The 19,512-nt window shown below is 41.2% G+C and overlaps 1 protein-coding gene and 1 non-coding gene across 4 annotated transcripts; both read left to right on the top strand.

The window, feature by feature from the left end:
* The first annotated feature begins 212 nt into the window (after positions 1-212).
* On the top strand, positions 213-18,592 carry WEE1 (WEE1 G2 checkpoint kinase). 3 transcript variants are annotated; one of them, XM_032240715.1, is made up of 11 exons: positions 213-1,022; positions 2,613-2,818; positions 2,952-3,015; positions 3,210-3,382; positions 4,485-4,606; positions 10,231-10,377; positions 13,292-13,387; positions 13,472-13,557; positions 14,508-14,678; positions 14,770-14,915; positions 17,279-18,592. In XM_032240715.1, the coding sequence occupies exons 1-11, from the start codon at positions 456-458 to the stop codon at positions 17,430-17,432; spliced, it is 1,932 nt and encodes a 643-aa protein (XP_032096606.1). In that variant the 5' UTR covers positions 213-455; the 3' UTR covers positions 17,433-18,592. The 3 variants fall into 3 exon arrangements, with proteins under 3 accessions (XP_032096606.1, XP_032096608.1, XP_032096607.1); XM_032240717.1 differs by lacking the exon at positions 213-1,022 and adding an exon at positions 1,267-1,352 and having other exon boundaries at positions 17,279-17,617; XM_032240716.1 differs by lacking the exon at positions 213-1,022 and adding an exon at positions 1,476-1,658 and having other exon boundaries at positions 17,279-17,617.
* Positions 5,437-5,540, top strand: LOC116525400. Its single transcript, XR_004257681.1, has one exon. It is a non-coding gene; the product is annotated as a small nucleolar RNA U13 (small nucleolar RNA).
* Positions 18,593-19,512: the final 920 nt, after the last annotated feature.

Raw genomic sequence — 19,512 nt, forward strand, 5'->3', positions numbered from 1 at the left:
GCCACGGCCCGCCCAGGCCAGGCCGGCGCGGAACCGGGGGCGGAGCCAGCGGGTTCGCGCCAAAATAGCGTAGCTGGTCCTTCCCCCGCGGGCTACGTCGCGCCCTCTTTTTTTTTTTCAAACCCGGAGCTGGACGGGGATTGGTGGACTGGGAACTCACGTGGTTAACGGTCGCGGGAAGCCGCGGAGCCCGAACCTGAGACTGGACCTGAGGAGACCTCAGCTTCGGTGCTCAGGCCGCCCCTCCTCAGCCGGACAGTCCGCGCCGCTGTCGCCGCCACCGCCACCGCCACCGCCCGCAGCCCGAGTGCCCGGGAGCCGCGGCTACCCGCCGCGAAGAAACGCCGCGACTGGGCTCGCCCAGCTGCACGTGGCGGACCCGCCCCCTGTCCCGCAGTGTCCTGGACCCCGCGGGCCTCCGCTCTCCAGTCCTCGGCCCCGGCCCCAGGGCCACGATGAGCTTCCTGAGCCGGCAGCAGCCGCCGCCGCCCCGCCGCGCCGGGGCCGCCTGCACCTTGCGGCAGAAGCTGATCTTCTCGCCCTGCAGCGACTTTGAGGAAGAAGAGGAAGAGGAGGAGGAGGAGGGCAGCGGCCACAGCACCGGGGAGGACTCGGCCTTTCAGGAGCCCGACTCGCCGCTGCCGCCTGCGCGGAGCCCCATGGAGCCTGGGCCCGAGCGCCGCCGCTCGCCCGGACCGGCCCCAGGGAGCCCCTGCGAGCTGGAGGAGGACCTGCTGCTGCCCGGCGCCTGCCGCGGCGCGGACGAGGCGGGCGGCGGGGCGGAGGGCGACTCGTGGGAGGAGGAGGGTTTCGGCTCCTCGTCGCCGGTCAAGTCGCCGGCGGCCCCCTACTTCCTGGGCAACTCGTTCTCGCCTGTGCTCTGCGGCGGCCCGGGGGATGCGTCGCCGCGGAGCTGCGGGGCGCGCCAGGGTCCCTGCTCGCCGCGGCCCGACCACCCCGGCACCCCGCCGCACAAGACCTTCCGCAAGCTGCGGCTCTTCGACACCCCGCACACGCCCAAGGTGAGCGCGGCGGGCGCGGGCACACAGCGGCCGGGGCCCTGCCAGCCCCGCGCCGGCCCAGCCTTTTAAAAAGGCCGCGGTGCCGGAGCCCAGTGCGCCGCTGCTCGGGTTCGGTTACATAAGCAGCCGGCCGCACCCCCGGTCGCTTTCCTGCGCCGCCCCCCAAAGTTGGCAGCCCTTGTTTTTGGCCCGGCCCCGAGGTTGTCCGTTGAGATTATGTAACTGAACAATGGGCCTCGTCTGGAACTTCTTCATCTTACAAAGGGGCCGATCGGCCCGTCCAGGTGGCCGAGGATTTGCCGCCTCTTGAGTCCCGGCCGCACGGAGCATGTCAGTCCCGAATGCGGCACCAAAAACGCGGTTTGCGAGTATGATGGAGGGTGCTGGCCCGGCCACCTGACACTCCCGAACCATATGGTGCCTTTTAAACGCGGTGATCGGGCCTGTAATTTGGGCGGCGCGGGCAGAAGGAGTTCGGTTTAAAAAAAAAAAAAAAAGTCCTGCACTGATATGTGTGGCGTTGATGGGGCGGGGGAAGCCTGGGGCGTGCAGGGAGAAACTGCGCTTGTACTTGGGAGTAAAGGCTGGCTGGCCTTCCAAGCATTTACAGTCCCACAGAGGCATCCATAAGTCAAGGTAGCACTAAAGCCTCTTTCTGGACACGGCCTTGGCTTAGCGTTTGTTTACATCATTGGGTTTGCCGTGCCCAAAGTTTGGTCGGCCTCAGTGTGATTAGGCACATCCTACTGTTGATAAGGTATCTTAAAGAAAGAGGTGTTTACCACCTGTGTTTTGAATGGCCTTCCAGTACTGTGCAGATTACCACTTCTTTTTTATTATTGTTATTATTATTATTTTTTTTTATAAAGACGGGGTTTCATCATGTTGGTCAGGTTGATCTTGAACTCCTGACCTCAGGTGATCCGCCCGCCTTGGCCTCTAAAGTGCTTGGATTATAGACGTGAGCCAGATTACCACTTTTAAAACAGCAGATTTTAAATACCTTTAAAGGAAATAAAGGTATTTCCAGAGTAAGACAAGTCTCGCATTTGTAAGATTAATATGGAAAATGTACCTTTTAAGTGAGTTTGTTTTGTTTTCAATGTACTGTTTGTCAGCAGCCTCAAGAATCTGTGTGCTTTTGAGCTTTACTGTTTCTTGGCCAACTTGTTCAAGGTAAACTCCCTCTGGAAGTGAGGGGAGGAGTCCGGCGAAGTTGGCTATCAAAGCCCTATTGAGATGGGGGAGGGGAGCTTTTATGGGGCTCTCAGGCTGCTTTCTATTTTTGGATGGGTTGAAAGAATTTGTTAACTTTTAGCCACTAGAATGAAATTAGTTTTAGGTAGCATTCATATTCTTTTTAGGGTTAGAGACAGATTTTACTTGCCTATTTTTTTTCCAGAAAAGGCAATTAATATCCAGCTTCAGGCTTCCTAAATTAGCCACAGTTTATTTTGCTTGAACTCTTAACAAAGGCTTGTGTGTTGCTTTGACCTAGGCATTCAGCCTTGTGAAAAGCTCGTTGAAGGTTAGGCTGAGAAGGCTGACTATAGGACTTAGATCCTAAAAATTGTCTTTTTTCTTCCCTAGAGTTTGCTCTCCAAAGCTCGAGGAATTGATTCCAGCTCTGTTAAACTCCGGGGTAGTTCTCTCTTCATGGATACAGAAAAATCAGGAAAAAAGGAATTTGATGTGCGACAGACTCCTCAAGTGAATATTAATCCTTTTACTCCGGATTCTGTGTTGCTATATTCCTCAGGACAGTGTCGTCGTAGAAAGAGAACATACTGGAATGAGTAAGTCATTTATTTAACAGTGTGGTTCTCTAAATAACCTAAGATTGGCTTGGTATACTTACCAAATTTAGTTTCTATTTAATGGCATGGATGTATCTGTCAGATTTGATAGAAAAATACATGTTTTTTTCAGTTCCTGTGGTGAAGACATGGAAGCCAGTGATTATGAGCTTGAAGATGAAACAAGACCTGCTAAGGTAAATAGCTTTTTAATTTCTTTTTCTTTTTTTAAATTTACTTTTCTACCACTTAAAGTATGCTATGAACATGTTAAGCATTAAAACATAAGGTAGAATGGTTTCTAAATTTCACACATAGTCCTATCACCATAGATAAAAATAATCATTTTTGTATTTTATATATATATATATGGAAATGCTTTTTATTACAGAGAATTACAATTACTGAAAGCAATATGAAGTCCCGGTATACAACAGAATTTCATGAGCTAGAGAAGATTGGCTCTGGAGAATTTGGTTCTGTATTTAAGTGTGTGAAGAGGCTGGATGGATGCATTTATGCCATTAAGCGATCAAAAAAGCCACTGGCTGGCTCTGTTGATGAGTATGTATTAAACATTTGTCTTTTGCTCTTTTGTCCCCTATGGTTTTACTAACATGAGGTTTTAGGTAATCAAACACTGAATTCTGTCTCTCACTTTTGAGAAGTTGTAATGATTTAATCAGGTCCTTTTCACTTTGTAATATCAGTTCTTTTTTTTTTTTTTTTGAGACGGAGTTTCGCTCTTGTTACCCAGGCTGGAGTGCAATGGCGCGATCTTGGCTCACCGCAACCTCCGCCTCCTGGGTTCAGGCAATTCTCCTGCCTCAGCCTCCTGAGTAGCTGGGACTACAGGCACACACCACCATGCCCAGCTAATTTTTTGTATTTTTAGTAGAGACGGAGTTTCACCATGTTGACCAGGATGGTCTCGATCTCTTGACCTCGTGATCCACCCGCCTCGGCCTCCCAAAGTGCTGGGATTACAGGCTTGAGCCACCGCGCCCGGCTGTACTATCAGTTCTTAATGGACTTGTTGAATGATACCAGATTTTGGAACCCAACTTAAATTTCTTTTTTTTTTTTTTTGAGATGGAGTTTCACTCATGTTACCCAGGCTGGAGTGCAATGGCGCGATCTCGGCTCACCGCAACCTCCGCCTCTCGGGTTCAGGCAATTCTCCTGCCTCAGCCTCCTGAGTAGCTGGGATTACAGGCACGCACCACCATGCCCAGCTAATGTTTTTGTATTTTTAGTAGAGACGGGGTTTCACCATGTTGACCAGGATGGTCTCGATCTCTTGACCTCGTGATCCACCCGCCTCGGCCTCCCAAAGTGCTGGGATTACAGGCTTGAGCCACCGCACCCAGCCTAAATTTCTTATTTCTAGTCAGCCTCCATGAATTCACAGTAAAATGGAGTTTATACCTACCTGAGTCCTAGGGCAAATAACATTTCTTCTTTATGATAAATCTTTAATGAAATCCTCCTTTCGAAAAATCTCATACCAGTCCAAACCCCTTCTCTCTTAAGCAAGTTGCTTTTTAGCATAACAATACATACAAAAGTCAAGTTTATTGTATGAAGTTTCAGATAAATTAATTCAATTTAAGCTTGAATTAAAACTATTTACCATTCTATTTACCAAATCTCAATTTTCTCCTAGGCAGAACGCTTTGAGAGAAGTATATGCTCATGCAGTTCTTGGACAGCATTCTCATGTAGTTCGATATTTCTCTGCATGGGCAGAAGATGATCATATGCTTATACAGAATGAATATTGTAATGGTGAGTGATAAGTGGTTCTCTTGTGAGCTTGAGAAAATGAACATAGAGGAAATATCATCTAAAATCTTGCTTCATTTCTGTCACTTCAATCTTTTATAAATTTAAATATTAGAAGCCTAACATAAATTTCAAGTACAAGATTAAAAACCTTGTCCCTTCTGAAGCACCTTGTACATACCTCAGTAGTAGAACTTTAAATACTATTATGTGCTTGTCACTCCAGCTGAACTTCTTGAGAAGACAATGGCCTTGCCACATATATTTTGGTGACTTTAGTACCTAGCATAGTGTATGGGGCATGTAGTAGTTATGTCATGTTAGGTTTAACTTAACATTTCTCTAAAAAGAAAGAAAGAAAGAAATGTTAACGTTGAATGGATTCTTCCTGTGTCTACTCTTTTATTTCCATTTTATTTGGTGTGCTGCTAAAACTGATGTTTGTCGGCCAGTCTTCATTGATATAATGTTGACTGATCTAATGTTGACTTCATTGATCAGCTGTTTGTTTAAGCATTCTATAGTCCTGCTCCCATCTATCCAACCTAGTCTACCACCAGGATCCACTAACAGTTTATTATGTTACATTCTTTTAGTTCTCTAGTTGTCTTCTCTTCCTTCTCTCCCTCAAGCAGGAAACAAAACAGGCATGTATAGATTCAACTTTGGATGTCTCTGTGTAGCTTTCAGTTTCTGTAAGTCCTTCAAGGGCTGATTTACGTCTCTCCTTTTTCCTTAAAAACCTTTACCAAAGTCCTGGTCAGAATTCTGATTCTTATGGACGTCTTTCATTATTATACACCAAATCTTTATATGTAATAGATTATTTCTCAACATTTTTGTAGTTTATAAGCATGATGATTGGGTTTTCATACTCAAGTGTGAAGTGTGCCTCCCTTAAACCTTGTTACGACATTAGCACATTACCAGTCTGAAATGAAAAATATCTATAGATTGTTTCTATTTCCGTATGTCTTCTGTGCATAAGGAGAATTTAGAGTTTAGTGAACACTTGAAAGGATATAACAAAGGTTTATTTTTGTTGATTCTCATTATTCCTTAAATAAGACCAGTTATCTCATAACTTGTAAATAAATAAGTGGTGTGGGTATAGATTCAGATTCCCCATATTTAAAAACAGTGAACAAAACAGAAGTAAAAGATCCATTGCTCAAACCTGATTAAGTTATTTTATTAGTTCTCCATACTTGAAAGAACTTGAGTGTCTAGTATACAGCATTGCTGCTAGTTTTTTTCACACAGCTCTTGAAATGTTTGTATTCATACCATCAAAATATTTATGTATCTCCCATGACCTTATTTTTAGCCTTCATTTTTCAGGAATTGCATTTAACCTACAACAACTTGACTGTAATGTCATCTCCATTCCGTATTTGCTAGACACCATCTCTTTTCCGTTTCCTTCTTTCTCTCTCACCTTATTGATGTGAATAGTTCTCTTAACAGAATAGTTCAGTAGTAGTCCAGGAATGACAAATAATGTAGCAACCTACCAATATATGGTTGTGTAAATCAGATGATTTTGAGAAAACTCAACTGGGTCTGAGAGATAGGGAAGAGTGAGTAGTCTTGCTACCCTCTCAGATTACAAAAACATTGTCCTGTGATAATGTTAGATAGTAAAATAATCTATTGAAAATAAGTTATTTTAAAACAATATAAAACACTTGAAGAAAAATAGACCTTCATGAAACAGGACTGCCTCTTTGTGTGGCTGTTTGTCCTACTTAGATAAAAGAAAATAAGACTGCCTGGATGCATTTGTGATCTCTTTTAATTCCTGTGTCCACTATTCCTCTTTCCACATTAAGCTTTGAATATACTAATAGGACTTATCTTCACATCTTTTCCAGTTTCCCAGGAAAAGGATTGTGTTATCATTTATTTGTACATGAGTAACCTATTGCCTTTATTGTGATTTAATTTCCTTATTATCTTACTCATTTGCATTATAAACCTTTTATCTTGGTTTGGTGATAGATTGGAATTAACCTGTATAAACAAGTGTAGAAAAATGCTGATGGATAGGGAAAGAGAACCGGAAATGTCAGAACTTGTTTTGTTTTTCTCACCGTTCTTGTCCTTCTAGCAATAAGAGAAGAAATTGGCACATCTGTGGTTGCTGGACCTGCTAAAAAGAGAATTAGCCATATTTTTTCTTTTTTTTTTTTTGGAGATGGAGTTTCGCTCTTGTTACCCAGGCTGGAGTGCAATGGCACGATCTCGGCTCACTGCAACCTCCGCCTCCTGGGTTCAAGCAATTCTCCTGCCTCAGCCTCCTGAGTAGCTGGGACTACAGGCATGCGCCACCATGCCCAGCTAATTTTTTGTAGTTTTAGTAGAGACGGGGTTTCACCATATTGACCAGGATGGTCTCGATCTCTTGACCTCGTGATCCACCCGCCTCAGCCTCCCAAAGTGCTGGGATTACAGGCTTGAGCCACCGCGCCCGGCAGCCATATTTTTTCTTAGCAAATTTGATCTAGGACTTAGCCTGTCTTGTGTGACAGCGTTATTGGTCTGCTCCCTTCTAGAGCCCTCTTTTTCCCCTCCAGTTCAAGATTTGTACAAGTAAGGAGAATGTATATTCAAGAATAAGATACTGAGATATGTAATTTATTTATTTATTTTTTATTATTTTTTTTGAGACGGAGTTTCACTCATGTTACCCAGGCTGGAGTGCAATGGCGCGATCTCGGCTCACCGCAACCTCCGCCTCCTGGGTTCAGGCAATTCTCCTGCCTCAGCCTCCTGAGTAGCTGGGATTACAGGCATGCACCATCATGCCCAGCTAATTTTTTGTATTTTTAGTAGAGACGGGGTTTCACCATGTTGACCAGGATGGTCTCGATCTCTTGACCTCGTGATCCACCTGCCTCGGCCTCCCAAAGTGCTGGGATTACAGGCTTGAGCCACCGCGCCCGGCCTATGTAATTTATTTTTATTTTAAAAACCCATTTAACCTTGTTATTCAGTCTTATTTAAATTGTAGGACCTCCTTTTCTGACTAATACATCATTGACCTGCCTAATTATATTACCCAGCTCTGATTTTTTTATTCCTAAGCCTTAAACAGAAGTTTTTTCTTTTTTTTTAGAGAGATGGAATCTTGCTCTGTCACCCAGGCTGGAGTGCAGTGGCGAGATCTTGACTCACTGCGACCTCTGCCTTCAGAGAGAGTTCAAGCAATTCTCCTGCCTCCTGAGTAGATGGGACTATAGGTGCATGCTGCCACGCCTGGCTAATTTTTTTTTGTATTTTAGTAGAGATGAGGTTTCACCGTGTTGCTGGTCTTAAACTCCTGAGCTCAGGCAATCTGCCTACCGCAGCTTCCCAAAGTGCTAGGATTACAGGCATGAGCTACCACGCCCGGCCAACAGAAGATTTTTAAAACAATTCTTCATTGCCTTTGAGATAAAATATAAACTTTTAAAAGTTTTTTTTTGTTTGTTTTGTTTTGTTTTGTTTTTTTGGAGATGGGTTTCACTCTTGCTGCCCAGGCTTGAGTGTAATGGCACAATCTCAGCTCACCACAACCTCTGCCTCCCTGGTTCAAGCGATTCTCCTGCCTCAGCCTCCCGAGTAGCTGGGACCACAGCGTGTGCCACCATGCCTGGCTAATTTTGTATTTTTAGTAGAGACAGGGTTTCTCCATGTTGCTCAGGCTGATCTTGAACTCCTGACCTCAGGTGATCCGCCCACCTTGGCCTCCCAAAGTGCTGGGATTACAGTCATGAGCCACCCTGCCCAAACTTTAAAAATTAAAAAAGATAGCCAGGCGTGGTGGCTCACGCCTGAAATCCCAGCCCTTTGGGAGGCTGAGGTGGGCAGATCACCTGAGGTCAGGAGTTCAAGACCAGTCTGACCAATATGGTGAAACCCCATCTTTTAAAAAAAAAAAAAGAGGGCCGGGCGCGGTGGCTCAAGCCTGTAATCCCAGCACTTTGGGAGGCCGAGGCGGGTGGATCACGAGGTCAAGAGATCGAGACCATCCTGGTCAACATGGTGAAACCCCGTCTCTACTAAAAACTACAAAAACTTAGCTGGGCATGGTGGCACGTGTCTGTAATCCCAGCTACTCAGGAGGCTGAGGCAGGAGAATTGCCTGAACCCAGGAGGCGGAGGTTGCGGTGAGCCGAGATCGCGCCATTGCACTCCAGCCTGGGTAACAAGAGCGAAACTCCGTCTCAAAAAAAAAAAAAAAAAAGATATAAACAAATTAACTGGTTTAATTAATTCTATAAAAGCAGGTTATGGTATGATTCATAGTAAGAGTAGTATAAAATAAAACTGTACTAAAATACTGACATTTATTTTATTTTTTACTTTTTTAAGAGACAGGGTTTCAACATGTTGGCCAGGCTGGTCTTGAACTTCTGACCTTGTGATCCACCCGCCTCGCCTTCCCAAAGTGCTGGGATTACAGGTGTGCGCCACTGCACCCGGCAATACTGACTTTTAAGTATTGTCAAGGGTATGGAGAACCAGGTATTCTCGTACGTTGAAAATGAGCATATAAACTGATACAGCCTTCTCTATGGAGAAGAGTGTGTGTGTAAAACACAATCTCCATATATTACAAATGTGCATATCCTTTAACCCAGCAATTTGACTTCTAGGTGATATACTAAATGTGTGTGAAATAACCAATGTACAAGGTTATTTATTAGGCCATAGTATATAATAGCAAAGGCTTGGAAATAGTTTTAAAATGTCCAGGAATTGGGGGACTGATAAATACATTACCATTCAATTATACAATGGAATTCTATAGAGAGAAGAAGAAATGGGTTGTCTTTGTATATTGGTATAGAATGATCATTAAGATAATGAACATGATCAGGCCCGGTGGCTCACATGTGTAATTCTAGCACTTTGGGAGGCCGAGGTGAGCGGATTATCTGAGGTCAGGAGCTCAAGACCAGCCTGGCCCACATGGTGAAACCCTGTCTCTATTTAAAAAAAAAAAAAAGATAATGAACCATATGCTGTTACTTATGCAAAAAGTTGAAAAGAATACATAGAACTGACCTGGGCATGGTGGCAATGCCTGTAGTCCCAGCCGCTTGGGAGACTGAAGCAGGAAGATGACTTGGGTTTGGGAATTCTAGGCTGTAGTGCACTATGCCGATCTAAGTTCAGCATCAGTATGGTGACCTCTCTGGAGTGTAGTGGAGCACCACCAGGTCGCCTAATAAGAGGTAAAATGGCCTAGGTCAGAAACAGAACAGGTCAAAACTCCTGAGCTGATAAGTAGTGGGATCAAGCCTGTGAATAGCCATCGCATTCCAGCTGGGCAACATAAATAGACCCTGTCTCTTATAAATTAAAAAAGAAGAAAAAACCTGATAATGTTGCTTTACTCGGGGAATGAAAGAGGTGGGTTGCTGAGGTGTATGAGTGAAAGAGACTACATTTTATTTTGTACCCATGCAAATATATTACCTATTGAAAAAACAGTAAAATTTTGATTTCACAAGCAGGTTGAAGGGAGAATGTCCTATAAAATAACACTTTCTTGGCTGAGGTTGGTTGGTTGAGACTCATTCAGTAAAGACAGAAGAAAGAAGACAGAAGAAAATGATAATATTTTCTATCTTTGTTAGGTGGAAGTTTAGCTGATGCTATAAGTGAAAACTACAGAATCATGAGTTACTTTAAAGAAGCAGAGTTGAAGGATCTCCTTTTGCAAGTTGGCCGGGGTTTGAAGTATATTCATTCAATGTCTTTGGTTCACATGGATATAAAACCTAGTAAGTATTGCAGATCTTTTGACCTGTGTTCTTTGGGGTTATAGAGAATAAATTACTTTATTATGACAATATTGAAAACATATATCTTATGTTTTCTCATTGTTTTAAAAGGCCTTGGATCAACTTACCAATATTGTTTGATGATTTCTGTTTACCTTTTCCCTTGTTAACCCCCAAAATTTGAGATGATAAACGTTTTTTTTTTTTGAGACTGCGTTTCACTCTTGCCCAGGCCGGAATGCAGTGGCGCCATCTCTGCTCACTGCAACCTACTGATTCCGTGCTCAAACAATCATCCCACCTGATTTTTCCCAGTAGCTGGGACTACAGGCATGTGCCACCATGTCTAGATAAATTCATTTTTATTAAAAGCCAAAAATTTTTGCTGCATCTTATAGGAACTGCTGTGGGATACTAATGAGGGCACTAAAAATCTGTGTTTAAAGCCCCATTCTCCACTAGGCCAGACCATATTAAAATTTTCCCCAGTTGACTCAAGTCCTTAATAGTTGATTTGTTCAAATTAATATGTACTTAAGGATCATGCATTGCATATGGTTATATCAATTTTTCTTTTTCAGAACCCATCCCCTACTTTGTAAAAAATGATACTTATCTTTCAAGCTATCCCTTTTTCTGGATTTGACTAGTTGCTTCTTGTGTATCATTTAGCTTGTTCCTTTTTCTGTATTTCCTATAAATTGGAAGTTATAACTAAGGGATATGGATTCAAGTTAAGCATTTTAGGCTAGATGAACTTAATGAGGTTTTTATTAATCTTTGGAAATGTGTTGATTTGTGAGAAGTCATTTTGTACAACTTTGTGAGTTGTATGCTAGAATTTCTTATGTGTATGTTAAGTCATTAACTTTTATTTTCAAAAGAAGTATATTTGGACTTAAGGCAGTAAATGTGAATTTGCAAGGAATGACTGTACTCACTCATCTCTTATATAAAGTGTTAGACAAATATAATAGATCCTTATAAGGTGTAAAAGTTGAAAATATTAAGGGATGTGAAGTTTAAAAATCTTCAAGTTTACAAATACCACTACAAAATAAGTTGTCCTATAAATAAAGTAAAACTGTATAGATTACTCCAGTAAATGCAACATAAATTCTATGCTATATATTTGTGTGTGTGTGTGTGTGTGTGTGTGTGTGTGTGTGTGTGTGTGTATTTGAGACAGAATCTTGCTCTGTTGCCCAGGCTGAAGTGCAGTGGTGCAATCTCAGCTCCCTACAACCTCTGTCCTCCTGGATTCAAGCCATTCTCCTGCCTCAGCCTCCTGAGTAGCTGGGATTACAGGTGCATGTAACCACACAGGCTAATTTTTGTATTTTTTTTTTTTTGAGACGGAGTTTCGCTCTTGTTACCCAGGCTGGAGTGCAATGGCGCAATCTCGGCTCACCGCAACCTCCACCTCCTGGGTTCAGGCAATTCTCCTGCCTCAGCCTCCTGAGTAGCTGGGATTACAGGCACGCGCCACCATGCCCAGCTGATTTTTTGTATTTTTAGTAGAGACAGGGTTTCACCATGTTGACCAGGATGGTCTTGATCTCTTGACCTTGTGATCCACCCGCCTTGGCCTCCCAAAGTGCTGAAATTACAGGTGTGAGCCACTGCTCCCGGCCCAGGCCTTAGTTTTTAAAGAGATAGTCTCTCAGTTGCCCAGGCTGGAATGCAGTGGTGCAATCATAGCTCACTGCAGCTTTGAATTCCAGGGCTCAAATAAACCTCCTGCCTCAGCCTCCCAAGTAGTTGGGACTACAGGCATGCACCACCATTCCCAGCTATTTTTATTTTTGTAGAGACAGGGTCTCACTGTCTTGCCCAGGCTTGTCTCGAATTCCAAATCTTAGGCAATCTTCCTACCTCAGCTTCTCAGAGCACTGGGATTACAGGCATGAGCCACCATACCTGGGCAGTACTGTACTGATAAAACTATTTAAATCTGCCACTCTGGGCGTAGTGGCTCATGCCTTGTAATCCAAGCACTTTGGAGGCCAAGCCGGGCGGATCACCTGAGGTCAGGAGTTCAAGACCAGCCTGACCAACATGGTGAAACGCCGTCTTTTTTAAAATAAATAAATATAAATAAATAAATAAATAAATAAATAAAATCTGCCATTAACAGCTCGTGTTAATCATGATCTTACCTGAATTTGAAGAAAAAGATAATGTGTATACAGTAGGAAATAGTGAATCACAAAGGTATATTGCAGGCTAGAATGCTATATTGTCAGCCAGATTCACTGGCTAAATGACTCATTCTGCTCACACCAGCCTTATAGCACTACATTAAAATTTGTGCTTCCGCAGAATTTCACAAATTACAGTTACTACCTTTTTTTGCTGAAGAGTAATGTGCAGATGACAAGGGCCTCATGCATTTTGAAGTGTTTAGGGATCAAAGCTAGGCTGGAAAATATATACTCAGAGCCCCAGAGTGGTGGCTCATCCCTGTAATCTCAGTACTTTGGGAGGCTGTGGCGGGAGATCACTTGAGGCCAGGTGCTTGATCAGCCTGGCCAATGTAGCGAAACCCCATCTCTACCAAATATAATAAAAGTTAGCTAGACATGGTGGCATGTGCCTCTCGTCCCAGCTACTCAGGAGGCTGAGTAAGAATTGCTTAAACCTTGTTGCAGAGAGCCAAGATGATGCCACTGCACTCTAATTTAGGAGACAGAGCAAGACTGTCTCAAACAAAAAGCAAACAAACAAACAAACAAAAAATCCCAGAAAATATAACCCTAGTCTGTGTCTCGTGAGATTCTTATTCTTCATGGGTTTGGGATAGAACTTGAGAATTGGCGTTTTAAAAAGCATGCTGGATGATTTTGGTGTATGATTTTGTTTATAAACTCTGGTTTTATTATTAGTTTGGCTTACATACTTAACTGTTTGACAGGTAATATTTTCATATCTCGAACCTCGATCCCAAATGCTGCCTCTGAAGAAGGAGATGAAGATGACTGGGCATCCAACAAAGTTATATTTAAAATTGGTAAAAAAAGATATCCAGATTACCTTAAAATAAAGAGAAGGCTGTTTTGTTTTTGCTCCTGACTATTTTTTTGAATACTTCCAGGTGACCTTGGGCATGTAACAAGGATCTCCAGTCCACAAGTTGAAGAGGGTGATAGTCGTTTTCTTGCAAATGAAGTTTTACAGGAGGTAATTTTTCTCCCTTAATTAAAGTTTGCTTTGTAACACTTAGCAGTTGATAGAAGAATATAAATTCAGATGTATTAAACTTTTAAGTTAACCAGTAGAACAGAAATAAAACCTAAACCATGAGCTGAGGGCATTTGCAAAAAGTCATGAAGACAAAGATTTATAATGGAATTGTGGTAAAAAAAAAAAAAAAGATGTTCTCATACATCAGTGGTGGAACTTTAAATGGCATATCCTTTTTGGAGATCAAAGTATTAGTATTGCATTAATATTTAAAAATCATGTACCCATTGACTCATAATTTTCACTTCCAGGAGTTTTTCCTATAGAAATATTTACATATAAACACAAGTTGAAAACAATGTAAATAGTGTTTACTAATAAGAGAATTATTAAGTAAATAATGGCACATAGTTATTAGTGTGGCACATAGTTTCAAGAATGTGACAAAGTATTTCTTGATAAAAATTTTGAATGAAAATAGAATAAGAAAAATACAAAGTGTAATTATATGATCCCAATGCTCTTTGTAAATATGTGTATATATATGTTTGCATATGTGTATTTGTAACTTATCAAGTGTATTTTTTTTTTTCTCTTCTGATTAGAGAAGATGGAATTAAATCAGTGTGTTTCTATGTGTTTTGTGTTTGCATATGAATCCCTAGAGGTAGAGGGGTTTCTTTTGAGAGTTAAATTTGGCTGTTGATAAAGAAGAGGCATTTACTTTTATATATGTGTTTGCGTTTTACCCCTTAGAGTGTATATTACTTTGTAATTTAAAAAATAAACCTCCCCAAATTTATTCTCTAAATAGGTCCTAAACTTGAATGTGACATTAGACATTTTGATTTAGTCCTGTTTTTCACCTAAATTATCTTCAAAGTGTAATCTTGTTTTATTTTGACCAGTTTTACATTACTTAAAAAAATATTTTTTTAATTTTACAGAATTATACCCATCTACCAAAAGCAGATATTTTTGCACTTGCTCTCACAGTGGTATGTGCTGCTGGTGCTGAACCTCTTCCCAGAAATGGAGATCAATGGCATGAAATCAGACAGGGTAGATTACCTCGGATACCACAAGTGCTTTCCCAAGAATTTACAGAGTTGCTGAAAGTGAGCATTTTATATATGAAGCTCTTTATTGACATGGTTCTATATTTTATTAAAAGCATGTCTTTACCTTAATTTTACTTTTCTTTTTAAGGTTATGATTCATCCAGATCCAGAGAGAAGACCTTCAGCAATGGCACTGGTAAAACATTCAGTGTTGCTATCCGCTTCTAGAAAGAGTGCAGAACAGTTACGCATAGAATTGAATGCTGAAAAGTTCAAAAATTCACTTTTACAAAAGTAAGTGAGGGTTTTTGTTTTCTTTTTACTTTCTCATTCTCTTTAGTTCTCAAATTTTAATGAGAGATGATTTAAGCTTTGTGTCAACAAAGGATTTTAGAGCGGGTGTGTGTGTGTGTGTGTGTTATCATTATGCAAAACAAGTTTTTTGTATTTTGAGACACAGTCTCATTGTGGCCAGGCTGAAGTGCACTGGTGCTATCATGGCTCATTGCAACCTCCATCTCCCAGGTTCAAGCTATCTTCCCACCTCAACCTTCTGAGTAGCTTAGCCACAAAGCTCAGCTAATTTTTATATTTTTTGTAGAGATGGGGTTTTGCTATGTTGGCCAGGCTGGTCTTGAATTCCTGGGCTCAAGCCATCCACCTACCTTGGCCTCCCAAAGTGCTGGGATTATAGACGTGAGCCACCTCACCCAGCTCCAGTAGTTCGATATGTTATACAGTGAAAGCTTGGGGACTTCTGCCATAAATTATTATTTGACATTAAATTTGTGTTGTTTCTAAACTTTGTTTGATATTATGAACTTTAAAAATGTTGAGACTATGCTCTTTGTGGTGTCCAAAAAGAAAAAATTATTTAAAAAAAAATCTTGAGACTAACATATATTTGCAAGTGGTGATAGTCTTCAATCTATACATGATAGTAAATGCTAAGTGAGCCTATATTGATTTTTTCTTCCCAGACTCACCAAAAATTAATATTTCCTTGAAACATTCTGTTATTATTTTATGAAATTAATGTCAATTTGGTTAGTAGATGATTCCCATATATATGTTTTTAATTTCTGTCTAAATCTTTATGTGCTGAATGAAGATTCTCATATTTGACTTAATGACTTGATAGTTTTGAAAAGCTGGTTGCAGTGGTAAAGGTTATTAAGAGAATATTCAGCCGGGTGTGGTGGCTCACATCTGTAATCCCAGCACTTTGGGAGGCAAAGGCAGGCAGATCACCTGAGGTCAGGAGTTCAAGACCAGCCTGACCAACATGGAGAAAACTTGTCTCTACTAAAAATACAAAATTAGCAGGGTGTGGTGGCACACTCCTGTAATCCCAGCTACTCGGGAGGCTGAGGCAGGAGAATCGCTTGAACCTGAGGGGCAGAGGTTGCAGTGAGCCTAGATCACGCCATTGCGCTCCAGCCTGGGCAACAAGAGCAAAACTGTTTCAAAAATTTAAAAAAGAGGCCGGGCACGGTGGCTCCAGCTTGTAATCCCAGCACTTTGGGAGGCCAAGGCGGGTGGATCATGAGGTCAACATATTGAGACCATCCTGGCCAATATAGTAAAACCTTGTCTCTACTAAAAAAATACAAAAATTAGCTGGGCGTGGTGACACGCACCTGTAGTCCCAGCTACTCAGGAAGCTGAGGCAGGAGAATTGCTTGAACCTGGGAGGCAGAGGTTGCAGGGAGCGGAGATCACATCACTGCACTCCAGCCTGGCAACAGAGCTCTTGTCTAAAAAAAAAAAAAAAATTAAAAACAAGAGAATACTGGAGAGTATTAAGTGACCATAGATCATATTTCTAATTCTTCTGATGTATTGCAACCATTTTGATTTTCACCTAATAAAACTGACTTGAAAGGTTACGTTAAGTATTAAGATTTAATATTTAACGCCTGGCTCACGCCTGTAATCCAAGCACTTTGGAGGCCAAGGTGGGTGGATCACCTGAGGTCGGGAGTTCAAGACCAGCCTGACCAACATGGTGAAACCCCACCTTAATTTTTTTTTAAAAAATTGTATATTAAAATGTTTACTGGCCACTAGTTTGATATCCATCATAGTTCTTACAACTAGGAAATAAAGTTTTCTTTTTGTCTCTGTTATGGAAGGATAGATTCACAATATAAATTGGAATTTTATTTCAAATTATTTCTAATTTTTTTACTGGGGATAGGTTTTTCTGGAAATTATTTATATTATTTATTTAAAAAGATGGAGTCTTGCTCTGTCACCCAGGCTGGAGTACAGTGGCACTATCATAGCTCACTGTAGTATTGAACTCTGAGGCTCAAGTGATCCCCCAACCTCAGCTTCCAGAGTAGCTGAGACTACAGTTGTGAGTCACCATACCCAGCTCAAATTATTTTATAAGACCCAAAGTCATTACTAGTATTTTTATTACTTGTTTCCAAGTATATGTGATATTTTAATTTAAAAAGCACAAAATAAAATCATTTCATAAATTTAAGTTGTTTTAACAGAAGCTTCAGTTACATGTTATATTCTTTTCTTCAGTTATATCTTGGAATAATGATGGCATGCAAATATATCCCAGTTGATAATATAGTTTGTGTTTAGCTTCTTAGGATCTCTTCCTAGGATTATTATCTTGTTTTCTATTTTTATGCCAGAGAACTCAAGAAAGCACAGATGGCAAAAGCTGCAGCTGAGGAAAGAGCGCTCTTCACTGACCGGATGGCCACTAGGTCCACCACCCAGAGTAATAGAACATCTCGACTTATTGGAAAGAAAATGAACCGCTCTGTCAGCCTTACTATATACTGAGCTACTCATTTCCCATCTCCCCCTATAAACTGTGACGAGAGGAAGCTAGGTTGGAATCACTGATAGAATTCAGTTTGCAATTACTTTTCTCAACTGGTGTCAGTAGTTTTACTGATTAGGACTTTTATTGTGAATTACAGTTGAAAGCTGTATTTTGACCATTGCTGTGTCAGGCTTTCATCTAATCTTACCAGTCTGTCTTCTGTAGGATGTGTCACTGTTGGATGTTACACCAGCCTTTCCAGGGTTAACCACTGTGGTGGTGTGCTGCTTAAAGTTTGCTGTTGCATTGTAATAAAAGGGGTCTTTCCCTGTAGTGACCTGTAAAAAGTACTCAAGGGCTTTATTACATACATACTCTCCCTTTGAAAAGGGACATGCTAAAAGACTCATTACTACTCAGCCTTCAGTGTACCTGTGTGTCCCTCTTATATTTCTTTTTTTTTTAAATTGTGAATTATACTTGTATATCCCACTGGGAGCACTTTGTAGGCATTGCATGAACCATGGGATGATAATTCTGTGGAAGTATTGCCTTGTGAATTTGCTGCTATTTTAGTTTTGTCTTTGCTGTAAACTTGTAGCATTAAACAATCATTGTTGTGAATAGGTTTTCTTTTCGAAACAATTATGTGAAATGTATAGCTGGTTTTGATGAAAAGCAGCTATTTGCCTTTTTTTTTTTCCATTGAACTTTGAAGCTAGTGCATTGGAAAAATGCACCCTTACCCCCCTTTGGAATGCTGTATTAATGTAGTATAATAATAATTACTGGTTTTGTAACTTTTTCTGGTAATGTCCTTCCCTGACTCTTTTAAAATGTCTTCCCCCAAGTTTTGTACTTGATTGTATTGTTAGTCTGTTTTTAAATGTTTTGCCTGGTTTCTCTTCAATTATTTGTGTATATAAACTGATCTTGATGATACTGTACATAGCTGTTTGAAATGCCAGAATGACTTCTGACATTCCAAGTTTTTCACAAAATATATTTTATCTGTGATTAGCCATTTGACTAATAATACTGGCTAACAGATGTTGAAAAAAAATTGTCTATTGTTTGTCTCATTAATTTTGGTCTAAAACATGTTTGCACTTGTCTTTGACTTGTGTTTTATTAACATGGATTGGCATATTAAAAGTCACTCTGAGCTTACCTTAATTGTCTAAATCCTTGTGATGCCTATTTTTTAATATTTTATCTACATTATCACTATGTTATTAAATGTATAGTGTGTATAATATACCATTTGAAAAGCAGAGGGCACTTTTGATTGAATATGAAATTTACTGACTTTCGTGATGGGCTTTAGAACAAAGCTACATTTTGCTATTTAAGAAAAATTTACGGCCGGGTGTGGTGGCTCACGCCTGTAATCCTAGCACTTTGGGAGGCCGAGGTGAGTGGATCACCTGGGGTCAGGAGTTCAAGACCAGCCTGGCCATCATGGTGAAACCCCATCTTAAAAAAAAAAAAAAAGAAAAATTTACTTGTCAACTTTGAATATGTTTTTCATAAATGTTTAATATTTTCATATCACATTGCATGTTATGCATGTGACTTGCTAAAAATGTAGCATGATGTAATTTAAAATACCTTAAGATTATTAAGTAAATGTATAATATGATTCATAACTGATTTGGACTGAGTCACAGAAGAAAACTAAAATGGGGAGGTTTTTTTGTTTGTTTTTAAAAAAGACAGTTTCACCATGTTGGTCAGGCTGGTCTTGAACTCCCGACCTCAGGTGATCCGCCCACCTTGGCCTCCAAAGTGCTTGGATTACAAGCGTGAGCCACCACGCCTGGCCTTTTGGTTTGTTTTTTTAAGATGGAGTCTCACTCAGGCTGGAGTGCAGTGGCACAGTCTCAGCTCATTGCAACCTCTGCCTCTTGGGGTCAAGCAATTCTGCCTCAGCCTCCCAAATAGCTGGGACTACAGGCATGCACCGCCACACCCAGCTAATTTTTTGTATTTTTAGTAGAGACGGGGTTTCATCATGTTGGCCAGGCTGGTCTCAAGCTCCTGACCTCAGGTGATCTGCCCTCAGCCTCTCAAAGTCCTGGTATTACAGATGCCCAG

The sequence above is a fragment of the Sapajus apella genome, unplaced genomic scaffold (assembly GCF_009761245.1).
Source record: "Sapajus apella isolate SASKATOON/1434 unplaced genomic scaffold, GSC_monkey_1.0 scaffold47, whole genome shotgun sequence".
Taxonomy (NCBI): domain Eukaryota; kingdom Metazoa; phylum Chordata; class Mammalia; order Primates; family Cebidae; genus Sapajus; species Sapajus apella.

Excerpts from the sequence above, each read along its gene's own strand:
- WEE1 (XM_032240715.1), top strand. The coding sequence starts at position 456 with ATGAGCTTCCTGAGCCGGCAGCAGCCGCCGCCGCCCCGCCGCGCCGGG. Across the intron at positions 1,023-2,612 it reads ACACCCCGCACACGCCCAAG|AGTTTGCTCTCCAAAGCTCG; the intron begins GTGAGCGCGGCG and ends TTTCTTCCCTAG. Across the intron at positions 14,679-14,769 it reads AATTTACAGAGTTGCTGAAA|GTTATGATTCATCCAGATCC; the intron begins GTGAGCATTTTA and ends TTTCTTTTTAAG.